Below are 21,729 nucleotides of genomic sequence, written 5' to 3' on the forward strand. Positions count from 1 at the left end.
GGGGGCGTGGGGGACTGGAGGTGCAGAAACATAGACAAGCTTGAACTGCTGGAGTGGTGAATTCCTTGATGGTTTCTTCTAGAAGGAGTTGCTTGGATTTGTTTCCTTAGTTTGAGTTTCCTTATTTTTTTTTCCCCCCTTAGTTGATAAGTGATTATAAGTAGTTAGTTGTCTCTATAAGATTCTTTGTTACTATTTTGTTATTTTCTTAGCAAACAAGTTGTTTCAATCAGGAAGGGGTGTTTCCTAATCAACTAGTTTCCTTTCCCATTTACTTTCTATTTTGTAACAAGCTTGGCCAAAGTTATAAATAGGTATTTAGTTGTAAGCTTTTACACTGATTTGCTTAATGAAAGGTTCTTCTATGGGTGAGAGAGTCAGTTGAGGGGTGAGATGCCCAAAAACCTTGAGAGGGTGATAGGCCCAAGGGGACGGTGAGAGTTCTGAACCAACTACCATTCTTCTTCTCTTTCTCTTTTCCTCCATCAAATTCTTTTCCCCTTTTATTTCCATTAATTTTTGAGTGTTCATTGCGTAAAAGCCAAGACTTGACATTAAAGAATATATATTTAAAAAAAAAGTTATTTTTAGTATAATGGAAAGTCTAAGTGTCGCTATATTTTCCTTGAAGGGCCTGCAAATAAGAGAAGTATTCAAGTTGCTGTTACGGTTCCATAAATCCAATCGGCAGCTTGTTTTCTTGGCAGACCATTGCTCCTCCATAGCTCCCTGGCCTTTGTTCTGTTACTGCCCCTGTTTTGGGGTTTTGTTCACCACATCAGGTAGGTCACTCGATCAGAAGTCTGAGGCCATCTGTAGCCTGCTGCTGCTGCTACCAGAAATCTCCCAAAAGTTTCCTTTTTCTTTCCACCAGCATTACTCACAAACCAGATGGCAGAATTTGTTCAAGTTCTCCCATATAGGACCCTTCCTTGATCCAAAATTTAGGCTTATCTGAGCCCTATTTTGTGAGATACAGGTTACCCTAAGTTTTACCTAATCTGTGTTTATTTCTTAGTCGTAATTTCTGATTAGATCTGAGTCTTCTTGTTTGCCTAATGTTTGGAGCCTATCACTAGTCCTTACTGGGGATGATTACCATCTATAATCAACCTAAATCACTCTAGGTTAGTGAGGAACATTATATAAAGGGATTAAGGAAAACAAAATAGATCTCTTTAAAAAGGGTATTTAAAGGAAAAAATACATCTTATATGGTACAAGACTAAAATATAATCAACTCACACTGAAATGCAAGTTTCAAGTAAACTCATAAGACCCACAATGGATGGATTACATCAGAGAAGGATGTGCACAGGAATTCGGGTCCTGGATCATACCCTAAATCAAAGGAGTTTAACATCACTAAAAAAAGTATTCATCTCATGTCCAATCCAAAACATCCAAGATGGGTGTTACCCAACCATAGATAATTAGACTTTGAACGGAACGTAAATTCTTGTCAGCATGAAAAATGAAATCGAATAAATGCTATTCCACCCAACTTTCATAAACATTAAAGCAGCTCAAAACTCGATTTTTTTGGTGAATGTAAAATCCTATGGTGCTCACATGGTTAAATAAATATTTATCTTTCTTGTTCACATCTCATGCACCCTTTTGAAGAAATAAGCTACAAATTCTTTGAAGCACTACAATCTTTTTCTACTTATCAATATAGAGAAAGCATTAGGAATTTGGGGTACTGTGTGTGCTAGTTTCAGAAGCAATAGGAAGCATGGTGGAATGCAGTCTGGCCGCACTCCTCGAGTTATAAGGTCCCTAGAGGACTTCAAGGAATTAATCCTTGATGAACTACTCTTGGTTTGCCTCCCAGGACGAGCATACAATGTGCCACTAGTTTGGCACCCATAGCATGCTTGGAAATCAACGGACATTGCATGCCAATGATGTGGAGCAATAAATGCCCTAATTTTGGCTCTAAAGTTATTTTAAGAAATCCCAGCGCAATAGGGAGCCTCAAAGGGTCCCCCTTTTAAGTATTCAATTAAGGGTAAATTGCACTTAAGCACTGTAATTTTTTCTGAAAATGACATGCACTGCCTCTTATTTGATGTGGATGTAGTAGACATATTGTTAAGTAATATATATGCCCTCCTCAGTTGACTGTCAATTAGAAGTAGTGATTGACATTTACAAACTCTTTTAAATACTATTTATCCTTAACCAGTATCAACCATGATGCAACAGCATTATAGAGTTCTTTTCATTTATTTAATCAAGGCTCGTCATTTGTTTTGTTGAGTTTTCTTGTGAGTATTGGTAAATAGTTATGCTACTAAGCAGGAATGGTAGTCAATGGTTATTGTTTGTTCACTGAAAAATGAAATTCATGTTTCAAAGTGGCCTCATTAGTAGTAATGGCGGTCAAATGAACCAATGTTGTCAAGGTGCAAACTCTGACGTGGTATTGTGTGCATTGCTTTAAACACATAAGCATCCCTCGCTAAGGCAAATTGCAGTTAGGAACTAATTAAAAATCCTGCAAATTAGAAATATGTAGAACTAAACTAATGAACATGCACGAACATCTATAATGGCCTAGTGGCAGCTCTGACTCAGAATGAGCAGGATGATTAGTTAGGGAAGGAAAAAATGAAAATGAAAGAGCTCCGTAAACACAGTAGGAGAGGAAGAAGTTGCAGTCTACCTCAAAGAAGAAAAAAAAAAAAAGTGACAGGGAAGGCAGATGCCAACAGAGTAGCCGGAAGAAGAACCACCCAATTTAGTTGCTTGAATGCCGCCTCATTTGATTGCTAGGTTTCTCCTCCAATTCAGAGAGGAGAATATGATAATAATGGAGATAAAAATTAAAGTTGACTTGTATACACCATAATTAGCATGCATAAATATGTAAAATTTTCTTAAGGATCATTGATTGGTTTACATACTTAAGCACATCTGATATGTGTACTGCTCTTCATGGTATCATTGAACTGCTTGGGTTGTGCATGTTGGATTACTTAGTTTGATTGGATTTGGATGCAATAGATTACTTTGATTGGGACTTGGATGCTTAACCGATCACTCGAATGCTTGATTTGTTGGGAGACTTGGAGCTTGAAATGCCTCTAGAGTTGAATGATAGGTTTTCTCTTTTGATAGAAACTTCACAGAATTTCATAGCAAGAAGGATATGAACTGTATATAGTTCTTACATTCCATTACTAGTGCTTACAAGTATGTAATCATGGACATTGTATATCATAATTAGTTCATATACTGAGTTCCAAAACTTCCCCTCAAACTAATCTATATTGACCATGGAGAATTGCTCATGATTTTCTAGTTATTTTCATCTGTACTTAGTTGGCCTGATTTATTAAGGGTATAAAGTGTAGTTGGTATTTGAATTTTCCCTGTACAGCTCCGAGGATGCAGCATAGGTACACCATTGATGTTACTTTTTTGCTTGCAGATTTGCTAATGCTCCCGAATCTGCACGAACGGATTGGTCATCTTTCACGAAAGGGTACTTTTTGAACAGAGAAACTCTGGTTGCTGTCTTACTTCTCATAGATGCCAGTATTCCGGCCCAGAAGATTGACCTAGACTGTGCTAATTGGCTTGGCCGGAACAATGTACTGTTCTCTTCCATCTCCTATTTGATTCTCTGGTTGCATATATGAATCTTTCAACTTAGTACGCTGATTGCAGTGGGGCAATGGATGCAGCCAAAATCCTTTCTCCTGATGATTTGTTTGCTTTATTGTTATATTTCAGATACCACTGACCTTCGTATTCACCAAGTGTGATAAAACGAAGGGGGGTAGGGGAACGCGGCCTGATGAGAATATTAAGGATTTCCAGGAGGTTATCGTAAAAAATTACCCGCAACCACCACCATGGATCATGACGAGCAGTGTCACTGGCCTAGGGAGGGATGACCTCCTTCTTCATATGTCACAACTAAGGAACTACTGGGATAATTAAGTGCTGATGTTCTCCTGTAAATGTGTAATTAAAAATGTGGGATTGAATCTACACTCCACATTTTATTGGGTGGCATGTACAAAGGAACAAACGAAGTAGCCAAATCTATTACACGAAGTTAAGAATTTTTTTTTTTTTGAATGATCGAAGGAAAAAGGATCAATTAAATCCATGATTGATAAGCATAGCAAGTTTACCCATCATTGCGCAATTAGCAATCCTAGTAGCAATAAAAATTAAGTGTCTTTTCGCAGATTGCATTAACCCTCTAATTTAGTCATAATATTAGTAATATTTAAAAGGATGTCAAATAATTCCAACGGCCAGTTCTTTTGGATACCCCTGCATTAACCAAGTGCAAAGATTAGCGCAATCTATCGGATTCGTTGTGCCATTTGTGTGGTACAAACCTTGCATGACGCCTCTAGATTTTGATATGAACACTAAAAGCTTAAAGAAACAAAGTGAAATTGGGAATGGAAGAGCATAACAACAGCTCAATGCATCTATCGTAAATTATGATAGGGCATTTAATAGATGGTAAAAATTGGTACTAATCAAAGGGAACAGTTGAAACATAGGTTAAGAAAACTTTTACAATTCAAAATCTCTCCTTGGCCCCGACGAAGCCTATAGATGTTCAGGTTCTAGTTTGGTGGGCAACATAAAATAAAACGAAAGAAATATTTGAACCCTTTTCTACAAAATGAATATGTTTGGTCTTGGAGATTGGAGGGAGAGTGACATTTCTTCGCTTCAAATCCTCCCTTCGGAACCTCCATGCAATGAGATCCTTGATGCTGATAATTCTTCTGTCGCCCCTTAAGAAGAGTTGTTAGATCATTTGCCTCATGAAGCCAGCGTCGATCCTAATGGGGAGCTTTCTTTGCAGTGCCCTGAAGTTATTAATGATTTGGATGATCATACCACCTATGTCGGTTGGAGTCATAGCTTAAGATTTGCCCCGCAATATCTTCGGTCCAAGGAATGGAAAACTTAATTTGTGATTATCCATTTGGATATTATACTGTTCTCTTTTGCCTTGCCTAAGGCTTTGTGGCGCCTTTTAGCTTCTCGTTAATTTGACTTGTATCATGCTTTAGGCTTTGTGTTCTTTGTCTTTTAATATATTTTTGAGTATTCACCAAGAAAAAAATTGTCAAGAAATAATAAACTATGTGTAGTGAATGCCAAGTACATAGAAATAATGAATCGAGAAATGCAAAATGAACCATGCAAGGTTTTCCCGCCTATCCAATATTATGTGCTTGAAACCATTTATTGTGTAACTATCTTCGGAATGGCATTTCTTTTGGGTGGGTGGTGTTATGAGAAGTGCATTAACTATAGGGGGAAAAAAGTTATGATTCTATTGAGAGAGGGAAACATTGTTATTCAAAAAAAGGAGAGAAAGTGTTGTGCGACTTTTTAAAGATTCTGAAGATAATCAGTCAACGCCAGGTGGTGATGTTCAGACTAGTTCATTGGTTTGATTTTCAAACCCAAAATGAACAACATGCGAAACAACCCTAGCACCCAAGCACTCTTGTTGAGCAAAATCTCCAAACTTTCCCTGTTTTCTGACTATGAATCTTGTTAATAACCTAGTTCCAATAAGAGGTCGAAAGAAAAGGAAAGGAAAAGGAAAAGGAAAAGGAAAAGGAAAGGCAGGGAAGGGCAGGCTGGTAGGGGTCGCCAGGTGGGCACTCTGAACTTCAGAGGCCAGCTTCAGGACCCTTTTATTAATTTATTTTAAATGAAGAGCCAAATTAGCATGAATATCTTCTGGTAGATCTAGTGTTTTTTTTTTTTTTTCCCTTGATTTGTCAATTTCATTAGCCTGGTTTCTTTATGCTAATCTTTGTTGTGTATAATTTATCGGTTTCAGAGCTAAAATCTGCCCCATCATAGAGCTATCGTCGTGAATTTAACGGTCTTCAACTTCAAAACTGCAACCAACGGAGCTCCTTGAACACTTGGGGTGTGGGTTTGGCCAGTGCAAACATCTTGTTTCTGCACTCAAATCATGAAACACCAAGGATGATGTTGACGAAGGTGACGATCGATGATGATGATGCCATGCTGGGAAATGGGTTTTGTTGCCAAAGAATGGACTAGTTAGTGGAGTGAGACCCACAATCCCACAGCTCCACTGCAATGCTCATCATCAATGGGGTGGTTGACCCACAAACGGTTTTTATTTTTTCTTTCCAGCTATTCCATTCCATGATGCTTGAATCAAATTAATTGCTCAGAACATTGCGGGAGAAAGGGGAGAAGAAAATTTCTTACAAAAACACAAAATTGGGAAGGCACTTTTTCGGAAAGATTTGTAAAACTCATCTTCATTTTTAGGTGATTTTAGTTAAACGAAACATTAGACTTAGGTAGGTAATTTGGTAAATCCAAACACATTTTTAAGCAATCTTATAATTTTCCCCTCAAAAAAAAAATAAAATTCCTGAGGTCACCTACTAAGCTGGATTTCCCACATGCTCTGTCATTTGGTCATTCCCATAGTTAGATACTATGATTGATGGAGATGGAGAATGAACAAGATGGATTACATGTCAATTTGAGGCAATCCAGATCTTAAACAGATGATGACTTGAGTTGATTTTGAAATTTGGGGATTATATAGCAATATGAAAATTGCCCACCAAATTTTTGGGCCATCAAGCACTGCCGCTGCCCTGCCATCATTCATCAGTGCCCAATGTGACTTCAAACATTAACTCTCATGAATGCATGTCTTCAGTTTTTTCTTTTTTTAAGGGTAATTTACAGCTCATCCCTTGGAGAATGCCAGTATTATAAGAACATTCTCTCTCTCTCACCAAATTAGATTAAGAACCCTTACCGTCAGTCACTGTTATGAAATATACCTTATATGTTAATGTCAATTATTATATATTTTTTTAAAATACCAAAATGCCCCCTTCTTCCTCCCTCCTCTCCCTTCTCTCTTTTTCGTCTTTGTTCAGCGAAACCCTTTCCACCATCTCCTTCTTCTTTCTTCCTCCTCTCCCTTCTTCTCTCTTCTTCTTCCCTTCTCTTTGTCTTTGATCAATGGTGAAAAAAAAATCTGAAGTCGTCTTTGTTCGACCAATCTCTCTAATACCAAAAAAAAAAAAAAAAAGATTTAGAAAAAAATGTTCAATCAAGCTCTCTTTGAAATACCTAACCAAGCTCTTTCTGAAGAAAAAAAATGTTCAGAAACTCACTCAATGACCCACTTTATGGAATTTTACAGATGTGTATTCGCACAAAACGATTTATAGAAATAAGGAATAAAGCAACCGTTTTCACATCATGGAAATTGCAACCGTTTAAGAAAGATAGAAGTCACCTTCAAATCGTTCACAGCCAGCAAAACCCCAACAGGAGAGGAGGAAGGAAGAAGAGGGAGACGGTAGAAAGGGTTTCACTGAACAGAGACGAAAAAGAGAGAAGGGAGAGGAGGAAGGAAGAAGAGGGAGATGGTGGAGAGCAGAAACAAAGAAGAGAGAAGGGAGAGGAGGAAGAAAGGAGATGAGGATGGTGGAGAGGGTTTTGCTGAACAGAGACTAAGAATAGAGAAGAGGGTTTAAAATGGAGTAGACGGTTTTGACCTGAGATCCATAAAAAAAAAAAACCCAAATCCTCTCTTCATCACGTGCCATACCTAAAATACCCAACCTGATTTCAATAGGCTTCCTCTCTTTCTCTTCAATCTAGGCTTTTTCATTGCGTTGCCGAAGCCATTGCCATCTCCAACACGGAAAACATCATTTATGTAGATGATATGTGGCGGAGACCGGCAGATTGGCTTTAGGCTGCTGAAATGTGGCATTTTTTAATCCAATGGCATTCATATTTTTTCGTCTGATCGTTAAGCCATTTCAATAAATCCCAACGCATAAGAAGATCAGAGGGAGAAACCCCATAAAGAAATAAAAGAGAGGAGGAAGAAAGAAGAGGGAAAAAGAGGAGGGTTTTGCTGTAGACTCTCAGCAGCTGAACAGAGGCGAAGAGAGAGGATTTAGTTTTGATCCGAAATCCATATCTTTCCCGGCGTCTACCCACAACAGCAAAAACACTACCGTACTAAGGACAACAATGACAAACGTCGGTGTCAGTGTTGAAGTCTGATCTGAAGAAGGGAGGGATACCACCATGAAACTGTTTTAGTCAAAAGGGTAAAAATGTCATTTTAACTCCTCACTTAACAGCAATTGACGGCATAGGATCCGAATCTAATTTGATGAAAGAAAATGGGTATTCTTATAATACTAACATTCTCCAGGGATGAGGCTATAAATTACCCTTCTTTTAATGAAGAAAGCTTTACTTAACTTTGAAAGCGCGTCTTCCAGTCTTTTCTTTTAATGAAGAAAAGCCTTAATTTATTAGTTAGGTATTAAATGGACATCCAATGCTCACGAGCCAACAAACTGCACATTAATTCATAGAGGGTTCATGAGTCATGAAACGTCCATTGGCACATTAACTTCACATTTGCCTGAACCTGAACCTGAACCTGAACCTGAACCTGAACCTGAACCGGAATATAGTATAAAACCATATGTACCAGGTTGATGGAAGGCAAATTGTCACGCTTGTAATATTATATTCCCTTAAAGAGGAGAGTCAAGAATCGATCATTTCGATTCAAAATGGCTCCTCCTGTTCTGTGAAAGTCTCCTCAACTCTCAATTTCTTTCTTTTCACTGCAGTATCCAACTCAATCACAGAAGAAGATGACGCGAGCTCTTGTTGACTCAGCTCCTTTTCAGTTATGGACAACCACTCACCATGGCCCCTCTTTTTTTCCACTGTTCATGACCTCATTCCCAAAATGGAACTAGATGACTGATGAGTGACCCTGCACCACTCTGCAAGTAACCTGCATCTCTACTTTCCACATGCTTCCCTGCTTGACACCCCATTACCCCAACCCCCACCACCCCCTGGAGGCCAAAACAGAAAAGAACTTAATAAATTAACAAAAGCAAAACAAATTTTCCATTTGAATATAGACATCATCGTAATGATGAACAAAAATCTCAATACCACATTCATAAAGGCTGAAAAGAACGATCTTTCATTGTTTGAGAAAAATAGAAGAAATGAATTGAGGAAAATTTCATTGTACACTTGGAATCCATATTCTGAGGGCGAAAGCTCTAACAATCTCTACAATGCGGGAAGCGAAAACCAAGCGTCCCCCATCCACGGAACCCCAAAGAAACAGAGTCCCCTGAACTCAAAAACAGAATTTAAGGTAAAATGAAGGGGTTAAACGTACAAACTTTGCGAGCACAAGATGTAAGAAACCACCCACTTCCCTCACCCACCATATCTAATATCTTGCTTCATCAATAAACCTCCACTCCCATCCTCAATTTTCACATCCATTCAACCCCTTCCCAATTACATATAAAAGGGGAGATTTTTACAAACTACACATCCATAAGACTCTGGAAGATCAAAAATTGCCCAATTTGAAACAGAACCTTGCTGGGGCTTATTAGAGAAACTTGCGTGGAAGCCACCAACTGGCTCTATTGGGTCGTAGATTAGAATCCACTACAGAAATCAAGTTGGGCCCGTAAACCGCATTATGATGTTTCTTTCACATAGGTGATATCAACTTGGGAGAATTACAATTTACAGGATCTCTACTATACACAGGGAGCACAGCCAAAATAAAGTACCTCAGGCTCGGAGTCCCCTCCTTGATCATTGACCACCGACCACTGTCAAGGTCGGCTTGTATCGTCTCCTTTCTGGGCTGTCATTCCGCCCGAACCAGACAGGTTCTAACCGCCCAAAAGCAGAGGCCATCCAATGTATGTAACCCAGTAAGATTTTTCCTTCAATGTATCGTCCTGGTAAGTTTGCACTTGGAAATAAAGATGGTGGCTGTGTAATTTAGACTACACAGCTTCAAGAGCTCTGCTGAACGTTGCTTCAGAGCAGGATTGCAACCACTTTGGATGACCAGTAGAAGCTTCGCCGCCAGACCGGCCTCCACAGCGAGTGAAGCACATTCCTCAGGTGCAAGCTTGCAGACTGTCCACAAGATTGACAATGAATACTGTGTACAATTCTCAGAAACCCTCATCAAAAGCTTCACCACATTCGGGATTGTATTTGGGCAATCCTTCAAGGCCAACTTTCCCTCTGGTAGAGTGGCTAGGGCATCCAAGATGGAAAGGGCTGATTCCAGCCAATCGGGATTTAATGCGGGTAATAGCTCAACCAATTGAGGAACAGCCCCAACACTCACTATCAAGTGCCTGACTTGTTTATGCGAACATATCGTCCTGAGGAGACTAAGCCCAGCTGAGATCCCATTTGGATATCTCTTGTCCCTGACCAACCTCAACAATCCAACCAAGAGGCTAAAGCTGGAGACAATTTCCGAACGGAAATCCTTATCGTCCATCAACATCCCAATCAGCCTGGTACAATTTATCTTGGTCTCAGTGGAACCCTCATTCAACATGTCCACCATTAAGGAGATCTTCGCCGGTTGCATCAGATTCGTCTTCGATTCGGAATCCAGGTTCAAGTTCACCAGAATTCCAATGGCTTCAGACCCAACGGCGTGGGAAGTGAAAGGACCAAGAAGAGAGGAGATCAGGTTGACACCACCTTCATCAACCACCGTCTTCTTGGCGGAAGCATGGGCAGATACAACCTGTTGGAGCTCCCTAAGGGCTTGAACCCTGGCCTGACCCTTCACCTTCTTCAGAGTCACCAAGAGCTCCGACGCCCGGCCCTGGACATCCTCTGATCTCTTCTTCATAAGCAAGTATTTCTGAGAGAACCAGCTATAGATAAGGTGGTGAAGTGTCGTGTTGGGAGTGACGGAGTCGTCCCAAAGCTCTTGCATCGTGGTGGGACAGGTGAAGTGTCCCATGGAGAACCATTTGAGAATGTTGGATCTCTCGTAGGTCTGACCGGTGCAAAGGGTCACAGGGTCCTGCATAGGCTCAAGAGAGATGGGGCAGATGAAGACCGAAGGGACGTCAGACAAATCCAGCTCTTCAATCATCTTCTTCAAATCCAATTTCTCACCACCACCACCACCACAAACCCCAACTCCACCACCCAAAATCCCATCTTTGACTGCGGTGTCCAGATCTAGAACATGAACACCGCCACCCACCTCGAACGTCACATCCCCATCCCTTATCCAAGCAGGAAGTTGTAACATTGGCATTACTGCAGACCTTTTAGAGAAGGAAGGAAAAAGAAGAAGAAGAAGAAGAAGAAGTATATAAATAAACAACAACAGAAACCCTAATACTCGCCACCCCTTTCTTAAAAAAATCTGCAACCACCTAAGACAACAACCAGTCCTTAAGACAAATCACATCCCCTGCTCATGAGATGCGTGAAAAGAGAGAAAAGAAGAGAAAAGAGGGAAAGAAGGATAAACCCCAAGTTTTCTTTCACTGACAAACGCAAGCAACAATGGCCCCTAATGGTAACATCTTTTCTTCTTTCTCTTTTTGCTTTACTGGATCTCTTTCTCCAGTCAAAAGAGTCATCACCATCATCACACACATCATCAACACATAATCGCCTTCCCTAAAACCAAAGTTCACTTCCTCTTCGAGCACAAAAAGGGTGAAATCATCAAAGCCAGGTAGGGCAAAAATATCAAAGAGAGTGGAAGCGAGGAGTCTTCTCTAGGCCGCTCAACAGTAACCAGTAAGCAACTTTCCTCAAAAATAAAAATGGGAACCGAGCAGATCAAAACTAAACCTCCGAAGAGAAGGAGCAAGCAAGGATGGAATGGATGGAAGAGAGACGAAGATTCGAAAAACAGGACAGACCCGAGTAGAGGAGGACAAGGGGCGGAGAAAAGTTATCCCTGCAACGCTCCCCCTTCTGTTCTTCTTTTAGGACAAATGCTGAAAACCCTTCAAAAAATAATGATAAGAAATCAAAAGGGCAAAGGCAGAGGCAAAGGCAGAGGCCAACCCCACGAGCCACAACACGAAGAGCGAGAGAGAGGAAAATACGATTACCGGGGCAAAAGGGCTACATCCGGTCATTGACTCCCTCGGCCCGCGAACCACACGTGCAGTCATATCACCTGTCGGCTGTAGCCGTAGTCTCCCGGTTTCCCACTTTCTCCTATTTACAATATCAAGGAATTTAAAATACCAAAAAAAATTGGAATGACGATTTTAACCACAAAAAAAATTGTCATTATTGAAATTTTAATAGCTATGGGTTGCAAGTATGGCCAGCGAGTCCCAGTTCAAGACCGCTCAATGCTGGCTTTTTTCAGGCTGCAGGCTGAGCCTGGTTGAACTTTTCAGGCTCAAGGTAGGGTCAGGCCATATCCGGCTAAGGAGTCGAGTTGAATCTGGCCCTCCTCTCTCTCTCTCTCTCTCTCTCTCTCTCTCTCTCTCTCTCTCTCTCTCTCTATATATATATATATATATATAATCAAGGGAAGAGAAATACGCGCATGTGTATGCTAGTGCGGGGTCAAAGGAGGGGGGAGTGTATGGGAATATCTTCGGCACCAGGGCAGCATGGCTTTTTCATACGTGTTGTGTTTAGGCATGACAAATGCAAATAGGGATGTAAATGGATCGATTTTGGCTCTTATTCATTACAATTTGAATTCAAACCTAAATCCTTTTATCGAATGACATATTCTAATTCATGAGTTTCATTGAATATCCATATATTATCTGATCTGATAAAATATTGGATTAGTAAACCAATCTGATATATATCCTTTATGAATTTCAACCCCGATTACTATTTTTAATAAAAATAAATTTCTGTCCAATGCCTATTCTTTGAAAGGTGTCGTTTTGTTTGTTGGCAGACGATGAATTAGTGAAATATATATATATATATATATATTTATATATAACATAGTATTAGAAAATGTCGACTTGTACATATGACCAAAAAAAAAGTAACGCAAAAAATCATTCCAAAATATTCATATTGTAATGAGTGCCAACCCTACATCTCATCATAGAACAAGGCAGAGCATGACTCCCATTGCAATGAGCTTCGACTCTAAATTTCATAACCTAAATGTTCCACTGCTTACTGCACTCCTAGTCTCCTACTCATTAGGGTTATGGACTTATGATTAGGTTTGTTAGGACTTTAGGATTAGGTATATTACCAAAATATCCTTATAAAGTGTTTATAATAGGGGTAATAAAGTAATATATCATATGCTTTTACAAAATAATAATTTAATCACATTTTAGTATCGGATAATAATTAACCATATATTATTTGATTCAAAATGGAAATATCAAAATCCAAATCCGATTATCTTTTGGATGGATTCAAATGTTGTTCGGAAATCAAAATTCTAGATTTGAAATCCCTAAACAAATTCGAACATGGATTAGATACGGATTGTCAATCATCCATTTACATCCCCGCATGCAAGTACTTGGCATTCTTTCTTCCATATAAGTATAAGAAGGGGGTTGTTGCTAGGCTGCGTGACCCCTATACCAATGTGGGGGGCAACTATAGTGTGTAGAGGCATCCAACTAGAGTAGGATTTTCCATTTCATGGGGGTAGGGTGATCATTTCACCCTTCTTGTGTCAAGGTGCAAGTACCATGCAACCTAGCAACCTTCTTTTTCCTTTTATTATATAAATAATATCATACATAGGGGTGTCAAAAAAGCCCCATCAACCTGAACCAACCCTAACCCGCTCTGAACCCGAATAGGACTTGGGCTGAGATTTCAACCCATAGGTGAGTTAGGATTGAGATTTTCAGGCCCGAGGTAGGGTTGGGTTGGGCCTGGGTTGAGGTCTCAACCCAACCCAATCCAACCCAACAATGTTTATTAAGTATATAATCATATAAATATGCTAATAATTATTAATGGGTACTTATAGAAAAAGGTTTTTCATTTTTCACAATCTACACAAATACGAAAACTTTGATCTTTGACGTTTGGAATGCATCAAGATCAAGCAATCAAGTAATCGATAGTATTGGGTTGGACTGATTGGGTTAAACCCAAGCCAATTAGGGTTCACCAGGGCTGGGTTTGGTTGGGTTGGGCTAAGCCTGATACGGTTGAGACTGGGCTAAGATATCCCAGCCTGACCTAGGGTTGGGTTGGGCTTGGGTTGAGTTAAAAGACCTTAGGGTTGGACTGGGTTTTTTAAAACCCATCCCAACCTGGCCCATTGACACCCATATATAATATATATATATATTAAAAAGTACATAAAAGAAAAACAAAAAAAAGCTTAGGGCTATCCCAACCTTGCCTAGTCTTGAAATGACAAAAATAAGGACTTATCAGTGTCAACCAGGCCCAATCAGGGCCAATTGGGGCTGGCTAGGTTGAGTTAGTAGAATTGAGTTTGGACTATGATATCCCATCCCAACATCACGGTGAGTTCACCATTAAAAAAAAAAAAAGTTGCTTGGGGTTAGGTTGAGCTAAAAGGACCTAGGGTTTTAAAAACCCCAATCCAACACGCCTTGGTTGTAGGGGTGTCAACTGTCCGGGTTGGTGTGGTTTCGGTCCGGTTCCACCGGTTTCGATGTGAGTTTGGAAGTGACCGAAACCGACCCAATAAGGATTTATCGGTTTCGGTCCGGTGTCGGTTTCGGTGCGGTTTGGGTTCGTTGGATTTATTAGGTTCATTTCGGTTTGGATCGGTTTTTTAAACCGGTATGGAGCCATTAAGAAACAACCAAATGATGAATTATTGAACTTCGATTTCTTAAATCGATTTGTAACCGGGTTGGTTTTGATTTTTGGTCTAGTTTGAATTCGATTTTCCATACAAATGTATACAAAACTAATTTTAATTTTTTTAATGAATTTTGGAGTGTTTCGGTTTCTTACCGGTTTGGTTTCGGTTTCGGTCCGGGTTTTGAGCCGGTTTCGGTTTGGTTTCGGGTTCATCCGGTTTTCGGTGCGGTTCGGTTTGGTTTTGGGGTTACAATACTTGAAACCGAACCGAACCAATAAGGCTTCGGTTCCCGGGTTGTTATCGGTTCGGTCCGGCCGGTTTTACTGGTTCGGTTTAGGAATTGACACCCCTACCAGGAAGAAATTTGTTCTTCCTCTTCACAGAATGGAAAAATCCATTCATTAAAAAATTTTTAATCCATTCATTATGTTCCCAGGCTCCCAGTCAATCTTTTTGCATGGATACTTGAGCTCGTCCTTGCTTGGATCCTCCATGTAGCCGACCCCATTAAGTTGGGATAAGGCTTTGGTTGTTGTTGTTGTTGTTGTTGTTGTTGTTATACAACATAGCATAACAGATTGCATAAGGCAGCGTGGTTCTTGAATTCCATATAAACAACAAGACTGTGACATTGACCAGCTGTTTCAGCTGCTTATAAAATGATTATGTTGTCATTCCCACAGTAAAAGGACCGGCTTATAAAACAATTATGTTATCATTCCCACAGTAAAAGGACATACCTCTAACGGGAGGGATACCTCTTCATAGTAGATTCCCTATTATATAAAATTGCGACACAAAGATTACCTAATCCCCAAAATCCACCCTGAAACCCACCCCCCCTCCCAGAAAAAGGAAGAAAGATCATTCTTCAGGCCATTATAAATATTTAGAAATTTAACGTTTTGTGGACCCACCTAAGGATTTTAATTGGAGATTGGTGGAAACACAGGATCAGCACTTCAACGCACAGTAATAGAACACTTTGAAAGACTACCAGCCTTTTGCCTTGAGAAAGTAATAACATTAACCATGAGTCACAATATTAACTATCAAAACCCCATATGTATTGTCTATGCTTGAGTGTGCAAGTAAATAACTCACATTATAAGAATTTTTACATGATTTTGAGCCAACACAATGAGAAATTCCCAAAACATTTGACTCTTCACTCATTCCGAATTCCCAAAACATTTGACTCTTACTCATTCCAATATAAAGGATTAGTCAATCAAATAATAGACAGTAAATGGGTAGGTTTGAAAATAAATGAGTTGCTAGTCGTAGAATATTATTCCCGCGAGACTTGAACCTAACTAAAATGGTTCAGACACATATGAGAATGCAAGGATACATATATGTATAAAGATGTTCTCAAATCTCAACACAGTAAACCAACCCTAATCGCTCATATCAGCTCCTTCCCCCACACCAAATCTCCATATATATGAGGAATATTACAAAAATGAATGTTATCTCATAAGCTAATCTTTCCCAAATGAAGGGAAAAAGCAATGCATGTACATACAACATCTCGAGCTAAACGGGCATTGGGCAACAAGGACCCAAATACAACTGATCCATGGGTAACCTACTCTCAGCCAAAAAATATACATCACCACCGACTGTAGTCTCCACTGGAACTTAGTCAATTTGGAAATCAGAGCCTTACCCTCCATGCAATAATATGGGAATAAACAAGAAAAGTGGGATCTCAAGCAATCCAAACACTAACACATTGACCGGGCAGATACAAGCACACTTGGAAAAATGTAAAAGTCAGCTAGCAGGGCATACCAAAAGAGATTACATCATGCCAATAGACACTCCCAAATATACTTGAGAGACATGCTTGGCTATGAGCCTAAAAGGTTCCTCTGTCATCTACCCAACAAAAAAAAAAATCATTTCCAATTTGAAGAATTGTATCAACAAACCTCTGCAACCTTCTCTGTCTCTTCAATGAGGGCAGTCCATGCATTGAAGTCCAAAGAATTAGCTTTCACTATGCTCCACAACCGTTCTGCTTCTGCAGAAAGTGCTGGCAAGTGGCAACAAAATGAAGGACAAATCATGAATAAAACCACAGGACATAAAAAAGCAAACCAAAAAAAAGGGGCAGAAATTTGTTGTTAATTACAAAAATTAAAACATAGAGTTTACTTTGACAAACATGACAGTATAATGGTTAACTGCTGAACATTTTGTAAAATGGCTGAAAAGGGCAAATTATTCCATAGAAAAGGAATACACCAGTGGGCCCCACATGGATCCACAAGTAATCCAACAGATGATACCAATGTAAGACAAGCCTAAAAAAACAGGTGGCCGGCAACCAGTCAGAATATTCAATGTTGTATTGACTTTATTCAATTTCTCCAAATCTAAACAAAGGAAACTAATTGAAAAAGGAACTAACTACTACTGACTTGACTAAACTAATACCTTGACTCCTAAGAAAACAAATAGAACTTAAATTAAACCCAAGGTTCGAAATCTTGTTTCATTTTGGTATTTCGGTGGGTTCAAAAACACCAGTTTCATTTCGTTTCGGCGAAATTTCGGCCAAAATGGTGTATTTTTTTTGTTTGTTTCGGTTGACTGTTTCGGTGGTCAAACGGCCATATTTTGACCTGAAACTTGGTAGGTAACTTATTTTAATGTTAATAAACATCCTTAGAACATAAAAATGCAAAAATATTAGGACATGACATTGTTTTAGAATTGCACCTTTGTTTGGCAGCAATCGTCGAACTGTTCTAAAGATTTTACCTGGTTTTGGAGAAAGAATTTTTCCTTTCCTAAGCTTTGAATGTGTAGATCTTGCAGAAATCTAATAGAAGTTAAAATGTGTGATGATGTGGCTAATTAGAGGCTTGTTGGAGATTTGGAGTGTTTTTCCTTCAAAATATGCAAATGGAACTGAAACCACCGAGATAGGCGAGACAGAGTCGAAATTTTGACTGAAATACCGAAATTTTGACATAGAATGTACCGAGATGACCGAGATACCGAAATGAGATCGAAATTTTATACAAATTTCAGGCCTTATTTTGTTTCGGCAAAAAAAAAAAAACCACCAAAATTCCAAAATTTCGCCGAGATTTCGAACTATGGTCATTAAACTCAACTTAAGAGGAAACCAATGAAAAAGGAAACAAACTAGTAATCTTGTATGCAATCTTAAAGCCCCTCTTTTAGGCCCATAAAAGTGGCTATTACACTCAAAAAACGCATGGGATCAAAGGCTCAACATGTATGGAACACAACCCTAGGCTTATTCCTAATAAAACAAGCCTATTTTGGTGATGAATCTGCATCAAAAGGTTTATTGGTTTTGTTTGGAGGGCATCTAAGCCTAGTGAACCATTTTTTTTTTTTTAACTATATTCTGTTTAAGTAAAAAAGAATTGTGAAACTTGGAGAACAAGAACTACCTCAGAGTGATTGTTTTAAATATATGAGATCCATCATTATCAAAGAGGGTGATATAGAGGACGATGTTGCCCACATAATTAAAGTGGGATTGATGAGATTAAGGGGTGCATCGGGAGTTTTATCCAACAACCGCGTGCCTATCAAACTCAAGGGAAAATTCTACCGGACCAGTTATGACTTATAGAGCGGAGTGTTGGGCAATCAAGAAGAATAATTTGAATAAACTGAGTGTAACAGAGATGAGAATACTAAGAGTGTTGTGCAACAAGATCAGGAGAGATAGAGTAAGGAATGATCGCATTAGAAGCGATGTGGGAGTCACCCCTATCCAAGACAAGCTTCGCGAGAACCGATTAAGGTGGTATGGCCATGTCCAACGAAGACCTATGGATGCCCCAATGAGGAAGAGTGACCAGGTTCAATTGGATAGAGCCTGAAGAAGAATGGGCAAACCCAAAATAACTATTGATGAAGTGGTAAGAAAAGATATGCATATGATAGGGCTAGGTTGTAGTATGACCACGAATAGAGTTTTGTGGAGGATAAGGACCCGAGTAGCTGACCCTTTGTAGGGGATGTTCTTGTGATGCTTTGACTTCTACATTACCTATTTTTACCTCATCTTACCTTACTCATGTTGTTTCTTTATATTCCTATTCCTATTTTGAATCCATGTAGCTGACCACATTAAGTTGGGATAAAGTTATGATTGTTGTTGTTGTTGTTGTTGTTGGTGTTGGTGGTGGTGGTGGTGGTGGTGGTGGTGGTGGTGGTGTTGTATACCAGATCCGCCTAGGAGATTGGTGAGGTGTCCTCACCAAGAATACGGCAAGTACCAGGGGTTTGGGAGATGGATGAGGGTGTGCAAACTTTAGTCTCACATCGCTTAGGGGGAGATTATTGTGCCAGTTGATAATCCCTAGCCTCCTTAACATGACACAACACGTTTTAAAGCCTTGAGACTCATGAGCCAAAGAGGACAACATTGTGCCAACGCTAATGGGGCCGGGGCATTACATATTCAGTTTAAGTAATACTACTTTCCCATCTTTCTTTTTTATGTCATTAGAAAGGGTTTTTATCCAACAGAACCCAAACCAGATAAAATTAGATAAGGTTTGCATGATTATGGGGAAAGCACCATAAGGGCAACACTGCATCAGCCTATGATGGGACCTCTATTTTTTACTCAGTTGCATGTTATGGTCACATACCCTTCAATTAAATTTAAACAAATGAAATATATTGTTGCGTGAATCGATCAGCCTTTTATAGTTTTACATGTGCTTCATTTTACCGTTTCTAGCTGTGAATTTCGCAAATCCACTGCCATCATGTGATGTAGATCGAGCTGCTAAAAGAAGGGGCTGTTTGCCTGTTTGTCCCAAAGAACCAGGCCAGCCAGTTCCAATTCTGGCCACTCGAACCAGCAGCAAGCCCCAACATGGGCCAATTGGGCCAGCCAACCTGCTGTTACTGTCCACACAGTACTGTTCACGTGAACAGTACCTTGGGTTCCATTTTTGACAGTTGGCTTGGAAGAGATGCTTCCAACAGTTGCTAATATATTAGATATTAGTTTCCATTTTCTGTTTTGTCTTGGTGGACAGCAAGATACTACAAGGACACCCTCTGGAAGATTGGATTTGTTTTCTTAGTTTGAAGTTTCCATTTTTTTGTTGGCAAGTAATTCAAACTAGGTAGTTGTCTCTAGGAGAGTCTCTACTGTTCTATATTAGTTTTTTATTGAACAAGTTAGTCTTTCGTTTCTTAAATTAGTTAGTTTCTATTTTCATGTTAGTTTCCTTTTTGTTTTTCCCTTCTAAATTTTAAGGTTGTACCCTCTATTATATAGGAGGAGTTGATGTAATTATCCATATATACATAATACATGTTAAATATGGTGATACATTTGAATCACACATGCATAGTAAAATGGGGGAAGAGAGAGAAGTTTGCAAGACGTACCAGAACCCTCTTCAAACAGTTGCTCAGCAGCTCCACCAGCATCATTTGAAGCAGACCCATTTTCAACCCTTCCTGTATGAGTAAAATTTCTCATTTCACTCACACCATTGCCATTTGCAGAAGAATCATAACTAACAACTTGAGCTGAATCCGGTACTACATTCTCCTGGCTGATAAGATTCTCAGACGTATTCTCCACACCAATGACTGGCTTTGACTCATTCGCTGAGGTAACAGGAGGCTCTTGTGTATCATAACTAGGATGTGTATCGTATGCATTTCCATCAGCTAAACTAGGAATTTCCGACAAGGGATATGCGGTATCTGTTGGAATGGTTGAAGTAGTTGCATCCACCGCTGCCCCAGTGGTGAAAGAAACACCATCTGAAGTAACATTTGAACTCACAGCAGAGTACTCAGTTGAAGTATAGCCTGAGGAAGAGAATTCCATAACACTTGATGTTTGGGCAACCACAATTTCCCTGTCCCCCATTGTAGCTTACTTAAGTAATCTGTACCTTGAGTTCAAATGCCGAGATATTATAAACACATAATTTTCAACAAACACTTAATAACATCAAGAGAGAGTTGGAGGGGGTGGGGATAAAAGAAAACAAAACCGTAAAATATTTAAGAAAGTTTAAAGGAGACTGTAATGGACAGATACTCTAATAACTTCCATCTCTTTCTCTTCTTTTTTCCCCCTTCATAGAGAAATGCAAAGCAAAGTCTATATCCAATAACCTAAAATTCCCACTTAAGGGTGCAACTACGGGGAGTTCACCAAAACTCTTGCCACTGAAGCAGAGTCCACCCAACACACACACACAAAAAAAAAAAAAGCACATATGTTAAGGAACTTTAATCCATTAGTCAATGGCTAAGTGAAAGTTATATCGTAATTGCACTAAGGTGCAATGTTCAACCAACAAAAAATTAAAGGCAACGCGGGGGGGGGGGGGGGTAGAAAATCGAGTCGCCCATTTGACTCCATTTTGTGCGTTCTGTGGCATTGAAGGGTAGAAAATCAAACAGACGTAATAAAGAGAAGACAAAAGACACCTAAAGAAAACCAATTTAGCAAAAGTACTGTCTGCTGCAAGCAACACATAGATTCAGATCCAAACATGAAATTGAAAAAGATTCTAAACTTTGCACTGAATGTACCAGGGAGAACCTTAGTTGTCATGGCTGCAATAACAACAATAATGAAATGGGTTTCAGAAGAAAAACCCTAGTCCAAATAGTCCCAATGAGCAAAACCCAGCAAAGAATTATTCTAAAGATGAGAACATGAACTGCCATTTCATCAAGTTGAGAGATAGGGAGATGAAAATAATGAAGGAAATACCCTCTTTATGGACAAGAAACAGAGAACAACACCAAGAGCGCCATTGAAGAATACTTACTTGCGTGTCGAAGGGAGATTGAGAAATGAGAGATGACAAAGTTGAGAGGCAACGAAGCGACAATAACAGAAAATGAGAGTTCTCTGGTTTTCGCTCCTCAATCGAACCGAAGCTATTGACTTTGGTGGGGAAATTAGAGAGCAGTGGAGGGAGAGGAAGAGAGAAGGGAGGGAGGAGAAATAGTGCTATTTAGTAGGGCATCAGAGCCTTCGGAGGTACCAAACATTTGATTTGAGATAGACATATAAT

General features: G+C 39.5%; 3 protein-coding genes across 4 annotated transcripts in view; 1 reads left to right on the top strand and 2 right to left on the bottom strand.

Moving 5' to 3' along the window:
• The window catches only part of LOC122079247 (GTP-binding protein At2g22870), a 6,826-nt gene extending 2,734 nt beyond the window's left edge, over positions 1-4,092 (top strand). The window contains exons 3-4 of the mRNA XM_042645538.1: positions 3,440-3,602; positions 3,745-4,092. Coding sequence (XP_042501472.1) covers positions 3,440-3,602; positions 3,745-3,954 — 373 coding nt within the window. The 3' untranslated portion in view covers positions 3,955-4,092. The remainder of the gene's footprint in view (positions 1-3,439; positions 3,603-3,744) is intronic.
• Positions 4,093-9,016: 4,924 nt separating this feature from the next.
• LOC122080210 (U-box domain-containing protein 30-like) lies at positions 9,017-11,930 on the bottom strand. The gene has a single exon (XM_042647126.1). The coding sequence runs from the start codon at positions 11,162-11,164 to the stop codon at positions 9,812-9,814; it is 1,353 nt and encodes a 450-aa protein (XP_042503060.1). The 5' UTR covers positions 11,165-11,930; the 3' UTR covers positions 9,017-9,811.
• A 4,645-nt stretch (positions 11,931-16,575) lies between these two features.
• Positions 16,576-21,721, bottom strand: LOC122080164. Of its 2 annotated transcripts, none has more exons than XM_042647069.1 (3): positions 21,481-21,721; positions 20,072-20,583; positions 16,576-16,706 (listed from the first exon to the last, which is right to left on the bottom strand). In XM_042647069.1, the coding sequence occupies exons 2-3, from the start codon at positions 20,562-20,564 to the stop codon at positions 16,594-16,596; spliced, it is 606 nt and encodes a 201-aa protein (XP_042503003.1). In that variant the 5' UTR covers positions 20,565-20,583; positions 21,481-21,721; the 3' UTR covers positions 16,576-16,593. The 2 variants fall into 2 exon arrangements, with proteins under 2 accessions (XP_042503003.1, XP_042503002.1); XM_042647068.1 differs by having other exon boundaries at positions 16,577-16,706; positions 20,072-20,589.
• Between the last annotated feature and the right edge of the window lie 8 nt (positions 21,722-21,729).

The sequence above is a fragment of the Macadamia integrifolia genome, chromosome 5, assembly GCF_013358625.1.
Source record: "Macadamia integrifolia cultivar HAES 741 chromosome 5, SCU_Mint_v3, whole genome shotgun sequence".
NCBI classification, from domain to species: Eukaryota; Viridiplantae; Streptophyta; class Magnoliopsida; order Proteales; family Proteaceae; genus Macadamia; species Macadamia integrifolia.

What these genes read in the sequence shown, in the direction of transcription:
- LOC122080164 (XM_042647069.1), bottom strand. Translation starts at nt 20,564, where the DNA reads ATGGGGGACAGGGAAATTGTGGTTGCCCAAACATCAAGTGTTATGGAA. An exon ending in ACTGTTTGAAGAGGGTTCTG is followed by an intron (nt 16,707 to 20,071) that starts GTACGTCTTGCA and finishes GCCACTTGCCAG; the next exon opens with CACTTTCTGCAGAAGCAGAA.
- LOC122080210 (XM_042647126.1), bottom strand. Translation starts at nt 11,164, where the DNA reads ATGCCAATGTTACAACTTCCTGCTTGGATAAGGGATGGGGATGTGACG.